Here is a 10299-nt window from a genome sequence, read left to right as displayed (position 1 = left end):
AGCAAGTTCTCTGCCCAGATGCTACTTTGTCAGTTCGGTCAGCCTTGACCACCACATGATGGCTCATCCTCTACCCCACCCCCATGCTCTGCAGATCCCCCTTACCTTGCTCTGTTTTTCATGACATGTATCCGTTTCCACCACATTGCATTATTTATTCCTTATTGTTCTTTTCTGTATCCCCACATTAATTAATGTGTAACCTCCATATGGATAGGGACTTTCGCTCTGCTCTGTTCTGGCATATAGGTTCTTAGTATATACTTTTGGAACGAAATTGTTACAGATGATTTGAATATGATTTGAATGATTTGAATAAGACAAGGGCCCGCTGGGAGCTCCATTAAGAAGGCAAAGAGTGGGGCTCCCGGGTGGCTCAGTTGGTTAAGTGTCTGCCTTTGGTTCGGGTCCTGATCCCAGGATCAGTGTCGATCCTGGGATCGAGTCCTGTGTTGGGCTCCCTGCTCAGAGGGGAGTCTGCTTCTCCTTCTGTCCCTCCCACCCCCGCCTGCTCTTGCTCTTGTGTGCTAATAAAGAAATCTTTAAAAAAAAAAAAAAAAAAAAAAGAAGGTAAAGAGCAGGCTGAGGCCCAGGCTGGGTTGGGGAAATTAATAAACCCTCCAGAGTTTGGATCCGAGGCTTCTGGACTTGGTATACTGAAATCTGGTCTAGGTGGACACTGCAGGGTCCCAAAGCTGGATGCAGGGCTGGAGTGGGGACGGCAGGTCATTCCCAGACTCTACTTCCCAGCTGGCAGCAGGAGAGTTGCTGCCATTTTCCCACGGTTTGTTGGCGAGGGGCTGGCCACTCTGGGCACCAGTGGGCTGGGCTGGACCCACCCAGGGTGTCTGTCAGTGGCACCTGCCAACCAGAGCAGACCTGGCTCTCCCTCACGGGGCAGATGCCGGAACGCACCGCTCTCAGCTGCTCACAAAAAGGACCAAGGCCAGGGCGCCTGGGTGGCTCAGTGTGTTAAAGCCTCTGCCTTCGGCTCCGGTCATGATCTCAGGGTCCTGGGATCGAGCCCCGCATCGGGCTCTCTGCTCAGCAGGGACCCTGCTTCCCTCTCTCTCTGCCTGCCTCTCTGCCTACTTGTGATCTCTCTCTGTCAAATAAATAAAATCTTAAAAAAAAAAAAAAACAAAACAGGTGGGTACGAAAATCTTGAAATTTGGAAGCTTTGTTAATTAGGTTGGAGGACAGTGGTTTTCTTTGCCCTTCCAAGAAATACATCCCAAGTCAGCTGCTGGGTTTGAATAAACAGAATGGAGGCAGGCAGGAAAGGAAGGAAAGGGATATAAACAACGCTTTTTTTTTTTTTTTACGGGAACTAATTTAATAAGAAACCTTGGTCAGGAATCATACCCCAAGAGTTAGATGGTGATTCATTGATGTTCAGTGAAGTAACAGTTCTAGTTGCATCTCTTCTCAATTAAAGCAATCAGTGGCTTTCGGATTCTCTGTACACCTCCAAAAACACTCACGTACTTCTTTCCTATGAATATGTTTGCTGGTCAGTGCTTTCTCCCGGCCCAAGCACATATTCGCGGCTGATGTGTCTGCTCGTTTTTGCAGGAACGGCCCCCCGTGGCGATATGGTCAAGTGATGTCCACTTGGGTGAATCCCCAAAACTATCTTGCCTTTTCTTCCCCCCTTAACCGATAATGTGTCCAGAATCTGACACCTCCCATGTTATCTACGGCTGCTGTTCTGACCCAAGTTAGCTCCGTCTCTCCCCTGGTCACTGGCAACGGCCAGAGCTGGTCTTCCGTCTCCCAACCTGACCCCCACAGTCAACTCTCCACACAGCGCCCAGAGTGATTCTCCCTCCCCCAGCACAGCAGACCTTTTGAGCGAGACTTGGTTAACCCTACCCATGAGCAGTTGTCCTATCCGCGGTTCAGCCTCCTGGAATAGGGTTCAAGTGTGTCCAAAAATACCTCCAGAGATTTGATCTTCCGCACAAATCACTAGGGAGCGTTGCTGCTTCCTCCGTGACTTGAAAGTCTAGGAGCACAGAGGGGCATCAGAGAGGGCTACCAGACCCTGCCCTCACCAGGGAAGGAAAACGCCGTATCACCAGTGTAGACGCAAAACAAAACACCCAATTTTATTTGTACAACGTGAGCTACTGTCTTGTGTGCTGGTGAGTCACCCCAAGTCCGCTCTGCTTGCATTTCGCCAACTCCTCCACCTTGGCCTCTGACCTTGGCCGGGTTTGGGCTGGTTCTGGCTCAGGGTGAGGGCGAACGGGGTCCAAACCTTGCACTTGACAGTGGTGTGTTGCCTCGTGCACGACGGAAACTGATGTTCCTGCGCTTGCTTCGCAGACTGATTCCAGATGGAGGCTGAAGTTGAATCATCTAGTTTCCTTTGCAGCTCTGTTTAAAGGGTAGGAAAGTAGATCCTCTTACCATATAAAAGTCTCATCTGAGATACACCTCAGACTACAGGAAACCACACACCCTTTTATCTCAACTTATTAAAAAACTGTGTAGAGAGAAACTTTTATTTTTTATTTTTTGGCCCCTTGGGGCAGCGTGGTTTTATTTGACACGAGAAATGCACACAAGATGGTGGTAAAATGCTTAGACAAAAGCGAAACTTGGTTCCCGGTACACCTCCTTTCGTAATGCATGCCTGGGACAGTGATCCGTCACTAGACTTTAAGGTTTTTCATGGTAATGGAAACCTCAAGGCTTGTCTACGTTTCTTCGCTTGTGGAGTATTTCTGCGGGATCTCTGGAGTGACTACCGGCCCACGGTCACGTTCACCTACATCTCTTCATCAGGACCGCCCTGCCTTGCCGGCTGTTGGCTGGATCCCCAGGTACTTTGAGGGCAAGGACTGTTGTGTTAAAACCACCTGCCATCTGTTGGTGAAAAGTTTTTGGATTCTAAATGATGAGTCACTTATGTCTCCTGCTGTTCCTTCTGCCGCCAGAACTAATTTACCTCTTGGACTGTGTCAGGGGAGATGCTGGGAAAACTGGTCTTGAAGCTTTGTCCTACGCAAAGTTCACGTCCCTAATGATCACTCTTCCTGGTGCCATCGCTGGAAAGGTGGGGAGGACTCGCCTTTGCAAGTCAGCGGGGAGACAGCAACAGCCTTTCCTCCTCACTCCAGGATCCTTCACGGGTAAATCTACAGCCCCTCACTTGGGTCGGGCTCTCAGCTCCCGAGATGGTTTTACGCTTCCTTGTCAATGGTCCCTTGGTGGGACGCCAATGCCGGTCACCCGTGTATGACACAGGGTAGGCCCTCAGTGACCACTGGTTCAATGAATGAGTGAGGTCTGTGACTACAAAGTGGTCACCCAAAGCCACCCATTAGACCGGGGTGCCCACGTGACAGCGCCATCTGCAAAGTCACCTCTCTGATAGAGAGGCGGCTCTTGCCAACTTCCTAAGGAGAATACTTGGAATGATTTTTCAGAGAAATTCAGGAGACTCTTGCTGTAGAGAGCTTGGTGCAATCCTGTAACCTGAAAGCAAGAGCTATGGGAAGGGTGGGGACCCGGGGTGCCTGGGGACTTGGACTTAACAGCAGAGCTCAGTGTTTTCCCAAGGAGGTGAGGTCGGTGAGCCCCTCTGTCTGCCAGAGCCCAGGGGCCGGAGTCCTGCTTGAAAACAGAAGGCGTGTTTCTCCGCCGACTTGGCGTCACACAAATCAATTTTTATTGTGTCATCATCCTTTTGTCCAAAAAAAAAAAAAGTTTATCAAGGTGGCTCAAATCTAGCTCTATTCTCATGTCCTAAGATACCTTAAAATATTTCTATGTTTCATGCCTTCCACTTTTTTTTGCCACCCCCAAATTCCAAGCTGAATTGCAGCAGCAAAGCCCTAAGTGCAGAAGATTCTAGCTCCCTCCAGCATGCTGTTTCGCTGAAGTTTTCTACAGATTTCCTGCCTGGAGAAATTACCGAGTCCCAGGTGGGTGGGATTTTATTCTTACCACAGAGTAGGTGTGATTTTGAGGGAGGCTCTTCCCCCAGCCTCCTAGGATCAGAGGCGGATATGCACCCAGCCTGAGAGTACCAGGCTGGATGCTGATCCCCCACCCTCCGCCCGCCCAAGTCCCCTCCACCATGGTCGCTGGTTGGGAGAGGTGGCCAGCTGCGTGAGCTGCCCAAGGTCCAGCAAGTCCCAGCTTTGCAACCTTTGCAACCGAGCTAGTATTGGGAAATTGGACCACACATTATGAAAGAACCCACTCTTGAGTGATCTGGGTGGTGTGGGATGGGGAAGGACAAGGCGAGCCTTCTTGAGAGGAAACGACGTTGGCGTTAATCTCCACGGCGGAGTATCAAGTTGCTGGATGTAACATTTCCAGCCGCCTTCCTTATCTAGGTACAAGGCGCACTTGCTGCTGAGGCCGCCATGCTGATAGGCTTCTGGAACTCCTGCCTTCTCTGTGTACCCAGGAACAGGGAGGGCGCCTCGGTACTCAGTGCTCCGTGATGGCAGAGCTCTTGAGGGACCCGCTCCCCTACTCTGAATGGTGATTTGGCCACAAAGAGGATCCTGATGAGACCTGGAGGTCTTGCTGAACTCCCGACATAAGAGGACTCTGGCGAGCTGTCCACGTCACCACTTTAGAGTTGGAAAGCCAAGACCCCGTGGTCTTCAACATGGCTATGGGCTAAGGCATTCAGACGCACCACATGCCAATCAGACGGACACGTGGGCACAGGGTCTCTCGGCACGGGTGCAGCCGAGTGAGGCCCGACAGAGGAACCCTTGTCCTCCCTGGGGTTCCGAAATCACAAAACAGGGACACCGCTGTCCCCGCTCCAGGGAGTCTCTGTGGGAAGGAGGCGAAACACCGAGACTACATCTCCACACCCCAATGGCGCCTTCAGGGCAAACTTGTACAGACTTGTATGTTCGTATGGTTTTAAAAACACAAAGATTCCATGAGCAACAAAAGCGAAGGAAATCAGAGTACACTGGTTTATCTCAGTTTGGGAAGACTGCGGCATGTAGAGAGTAGCTACCGATGTTTGCAAACCTACTTAGTCTCTATTTAAGAGTGGCTACTTGGCTAATCCACAGTTGTGGAAGCTATATGCTTTCTAGCTCCCAGACTATTTCAGAAACATTGATGTGTTGGGGGATTTGTATTAGCGAAAGACCCGTTCTCTCCTCTGAAGCCACATCACACAAACTGTAATCCCCGAGAAACTCTAGCCACCCGAGCCCAGCAAAGTGGCTGCTTCCAAGATAGTGTCAACTGCCTGTTTCTTAAAGATGTTTGCAAGAAATACAAATGCCAGTTCGACATTTCCTGAGCCCTGGTTATTTACCAGACTTGAATCCTCTCTGGGAAGTATTTAATCCTGCATCAAATACAGAAAGGCAAACCATTGGCTTCAAGAGAGGGAGAGTTCATTTGTAAAGGCAAGCGGGTGCTCCAGAAAGGACCCAGACCTCGGGAAAGGGGGAGACCTGGTCACGGTGGTTTCAGGAACAGCCCTGGTAACTTGCCAGTTCACTCCAGTGCTGGAGGGAATTTCAACAACTGGAAGAGAACCTTCTCAATGTGCTTGGCGCATGTGCAAATTTCACTCCTGCAGAGGAGAGGCTGTGAAGGTGGGTCGCAAGGATCACAGCCCCCCCAAGTTCACACGGCACTTGGGACTGAGCTGCCCGGAAGGCCACAGCAGCCAAGCGTGCTCCTTGCTCAGAGACCCAGGACCCCGGCTAGGGGGCTGCGGACTCAGGGCTCCCCCTCCCCTTCTTCCTGCGAGATGCCCAGCACCGACTTGTGGGGGATTCTGCACTCCTGCAGGGATCTGGTGAGGTCAGAGAACCGTCTCCTGGGCACTTCCATGGTTTCAATGCTGCAGGGCTGGTAGCTGGCCTGGTTCTTGTCCTCGGCCACAGCGACAACCATCTGTAAGGCGTCGGTGGGCCGGAAATGGTGAACGAACCTTCGGCCCGATGGCGACCTGACGGCCAGCAGCAGCCTGGGCTCTTGATCTGAGGGCTCCTCCGGGTCCCCCGCCCTGGGGGAGGTCTGTCTCCTGGTCCGGATGATGACTTTCCTCTCTGGGGAAGAAGCTGGAGCTCTGGACTCTTCTTCATTCTTCTTCACTGTGCCGCTCAGCCGCAGGGAGCCGGCCTGTTTCACCACTGTTTCCACAGACCCCTCCTCCAGGCTCTTCCTGTTGATGGAAGGGAGGACTGGGTATTTATTGAGGGAGGAGGAAGCGCCAGCCGGCACCTGCTGCCGCAGCTCGGGGATCTCGCTGGGAGCTCCCTGGTTTGGAGACCTGGGTGCGCAGGCTCCGGGCCTCTGGCCGCTGGGCGGCTCACAGGGGATGGCTGGAGGCAGGGCGGCCGGCGGGCGGTGAGGACCCGGCTCTGTGCCCTGCGGTCTGTGCGGGCTCGGCCGCGTCCGTCCCTTGGCGGACTTGGGCCTGAGGACGTGCATGTTCGCCGAGTCTGGCTGCCAGATGAAGCCGTCAGCGGCCGTGTGGCCCGCGGTGCTGCGTTCAGGGGGGGCTATGTTCACAGGGGCCTCGGTGGCCATTGCTTCTCAAGACCCCTAAGGAAGGAGGAGAGAAGAGAAGAGAAGAGAAGCCGTGGATTATACTTCCCCGGGACTCCCGCCTCCAAGCCGGTCACCCCCGGGGCCGGAATCAGAGCCAACTGGCCGGGAGTCTGGGGCTCCTCTCTGGATTTCCTGCATGGGGGAGGGGTACCCGGTGCCATGCATTCCTTCTCAACCTCAATCATTCCAACCACTCGGAAAAATCAGTGAACCAAGAGTGAGGGGAGACAGGTGTCGAGCCCACCAGTAAAGAGATATTTTCAATAAGTCATAATTGCCATGAGGAAAATAAACAAAGTCGGCACCAGGGAGTGACTTGGTTTGGGGGGGTTGGATTCTTATTCTTGCGGGGTTGGGCAGGGAGCAGGGAGCACCGTTGCTGATCTCAGCCCCTCGGCCAGAACTCACAGGGAGGTACGCAGGTTCTAGGCCAGGGGCCAGCATACCTTTTCTGTAAATGGCCAGATAGCCAATATTTCCAGTTTTGCCGGCCACGGGGTCTGTCACACAACTCCACAACTCTGCCTGTAGGGTGTGGCAGCCACCACAGACAGCAGGTGAATGAACGGGGGTGGTTGAGTGCCCATGAGTCTTCGCTTGTGGACACTGACATTTGAATTTCATGTCATTTTCATGGGGCACAAAAGATTCCTCTTCTTTCCATTTTCCCCCAACCATTAGAAAGTACAAAACCTATTCTTAGCCCACAAGCCCCACAAAACTGGCAGTGGGCCATCGTGTACCAAACCGGGTCTTAGACCATCTCCATAGGGACGCTGGGCACGAGGTCATCCCACAGGTGTAGGACCCAGAACACGTGCTCCGTGCTCACAAAGCCCCCTATTGGCAGAGCCTGGACTTGAACCCAGGTCTTGTGACCGCAGGTCCCGTTCTGGAGGACCAGGCTTCACTTTCTGTCTTCCTAGCTACCTGGAGAACCCTCTGAGGGCCTCAGTATGCGCACCTCCCGCCGGGGGTGCTCATGCGTGCTAGCAAAGTCCCATAGAAGCTCTCAGGAGGTAGTGTGGGCACTTCTCTGTGCAGGCCCCAATGGCCAGATCAAGTCTCCTTCTCCCCCCCCCCCACCATCTTGGTGGCCCCTTCATTAATTCGGTGGCCACCCCTTCCAGGCCCTGGTGACATCCTTTCCTGTACACTGCAGGACGTTTAGGGCTCCCCCACCTTGGAATCCTGACCACCACCGCATAGGCTGACCAGGTGTCTCCTTGCCCTCTAAAGACCTTCTGGTAATTTCCCAGTGCCTCACAGTGCCCAAGGAGCAGCACGTCTGAGTGCAAAGGAACCAGGACCTGATGTCCTAAGTCTGGGGTTCTACTGCAGGCTCTGCTGGGAGTTAGCTGGGCAACCATGGGACTGTCAATCTACCTTCCTGATACATCCCTTTCCTCATTTATAGAATTAGCCATATGACCTTGAAGACATTATTTAAATACCTCTAAAATCAGTCCCTTTTTCCGCAACAGGAAGTCGGTAATACGAAATCACATAACTGTGGCCATAAACACTGGGCTCGGGGCATGTGTAGTCAAGGCTTAAGAAGAGGTAAGGTTCTTTTGCTTTTGTGTTTGGTTTTCTGTTTGCTTAGTGCTTTCTATTATTTTAGGTCCAAAAACCTTACCTGTTGCTGCAGAGTTTTTCCCCCAGGGGACCCTCGGTGGTTCTGCTCCTAGCCACCTCTGACCAGCAGGGCAAACCCTGGAACCCGTGCCTGCCCCGCCCACTGCACAGAAATGCAGGAAGGTTGATTTCAGAAACTGCCCATGAACTTGGCTCAAAAATGCAAAATCATGTTTTCCTAAGAAATGTCTTCTGATGTCCCACTTTAATTGCATTCTTACCTCAAACCAACTTACACCAAGCTACCTTCGTCACACAGTCCTGAGCAATGTAATTCCAACCCTGTAGCCTTGTATTCTAATGTTATTCTTCTGTGCCTCTTATCCATGTTGCCAAATTTTAGAAAGCATCCTTTTCCTCTCCATTAAAACCATACCCAAACAAGACACAGTCTTCCCCTGTATTCCCCAGGCACTAGCCAGTTCGAAAGCTATCCTTCCTTTCTTAACTTAAAGGCCTCTATGTTTGCTCCCTTCTGTCCACAGACTGGGTCTTTCCACACTTCCCATCTTCTACTTCTCGCTAGGTTTTCACACCCAATCTGGCTGCTGGGAGTTCAGGAACCTTCTCCTTGGCATGAAAAAAAAAAAAAAAAAATGCCGGCCTGTCTCCTTGTTAATTTAATCGGTTTTCTGATCAACTGTGAAGAATGTGGTTTTTCCCCTGTTGGCTGAGTTCTAAAGTCTTTTACTTGTAATTAAGCAGCTCTGCACTTTTACTCAGGGTGACATGAGGAGGTCATTATTGTCCAACTGTTCTGCCAAAGATAAGCGCAATTTGGGAACCAGCTCCCCTTCTCGGTCCTCCCTCCCCCCTCCAGCAATGGCTATTAATTTGCCACAGCTTCTACAGAATTATCACAGACTTGGCTTCTAACTCCCACACATGCCTCAGGAAGGTTTAACTGTCAGTAAGTTTGGTAACTTAGAAACCTCTTCCTTAACAACTTTGATGAGGAAAGTCATGTGTTCTCGCAGGCTCTCTGCTGAATTATTTTTAACAGTAAAACTTGACTATGTGCATGCACTTTCTATACCTTTTGGTACTATATAATTATCCATGTTCGGGGGGTGTCATATTCAAGACACCCTGGTCATAAGATAACATGACTGCGAGCTATCTCAGAGAAAAAAACCTCAATTATGACTAATTCCTATAAGCCCACTCATGGTTATTTAGAGACTAACACCTCCTTCAGGTAAAACCGTTCCATCGAACCTGCTTTCATAACCCACTGCCTCCTCCCGAGCGCGGGGACCATCTGTTACACGGAGGGAACACCAACTCTCCCCAGCATCTATCCCATAGAAAGGGGAAGCTGGGGAGGTGGTGGTGGGGAACAGGTGTTTAAGGACCTGGGCCAACCATGCTTTTGTATCTACACCTTGGGTCCCGAACCCTGTCCACTCCCCTAGGTGCCGGAAGGCTTGGGCAGTGCCCATCATTACCTGCCCCCCTCCCCCCCCCCCCCCCCCCCGCTTAGCTCATTTCCCCACCTCGAGGCCTGGCAGACGTTCAACCACAAAGTGATTTGACAAGATCTTGGTGTAGGCACCCATCAAGCCACCAACCAAATAGGCAAGTGGCCTGTTTGCTTAAACAGAATAGCTACACCCCAGAGGCCTGCTAGGAGTCAGGAAACAAACATCAGTTAACGGTTTCCAGGGAACTGCCAAAAGGGCAGGTACCCATTGCTTAAGATGAATTGTCCAATCGACTGGAAAGGAAGAACATTGGACAGGAAAGGTGGAGGCCATATTCCTGCTTTCCAAAGGAGCCCACCTCTTAGCACAGGGTCAGACCACCCCCTTTCACTGGCAACCCAAATCTAAACCCACAGCAAATGCAGTAAAATACACCCACCCACGTACCATCTGCTGGTATATACCGAGCATGCATAATTTGAATTGGTCTTTTAAAAATGTTTATCAGTTAATACTATCCCCTGCCAACAACCCCACCACCCCCCAGCCCCAGTCCACCCCCACCTCTGTAAGGCTTTCAAGATGAAAGCACTCAGAAGAATCAACAGGAGATGGTAGTTGGCCTGAGCAGGAGAAAACTTTGGTACCATTCCCAGTTCTACCCCCGGCTAAATGATTA

General features: G+C 51.5%; 1 protein-coding gene across 6 annotated transcripts in view; it reads right to left on the bottom strand.

Annotated features, from left to right (window-relative positions):
* Window positions 1-2086: 2086 nt before the first annotated feature.
* UBXN10 (UBX domain protein 10) overlaps window positions 2087-10299 on the bottom strand; it is an 8897-nt gene continuing 684 nt past the window's right edge. Inside the window, exons 2-3 of one of the 6 annotated variants that reach the window (XM_013048200.2) lie at window positions 6278-6552; window positions 2087-6169 (exon numbers count right to left, since the gene is read on the bottom strand). In XM_013048200.2, coding sequence (XP_012903654.1) covers window positions 5722-6169; window positions 6278-6537 — 708 coding nt within the window. In that variant the 5' untranslated portion in view covers window positions 6538-6552 and the 3' untranslated portion in view covers window positions 2087-5721. Of the gene's footprint in view, window positions 6553-7004; window positions 7631-8197; window positions 8300-9692; window positions 10146-10184; window position 10299 lie in introns of those variants that run through there. The other 5 variants (XM_013048191.2, XM_045063867.1, XM_045063868.1 and 2 more) reach the window with 5 other exon arrangements.

Source organism: Mustela putorius, unplaced genomic scaffold, assembly GCF_011764305.1.
Source record: "Mustela putorius furo isolate JIRA1106 unplaced genomic scaffold, ASM1176430v1.1 tig00003853_pilon_pilon_pilon, whole genome shotgun sequence".
NCBI lineage: Eukaryota > Metazoa > Chordata > Mammalia > Carnivora > Mustelidae > Mustela > Mustela putorius.
This window is presented reverse-complemented; position numbering and strand designations above follow the sequence as displayed.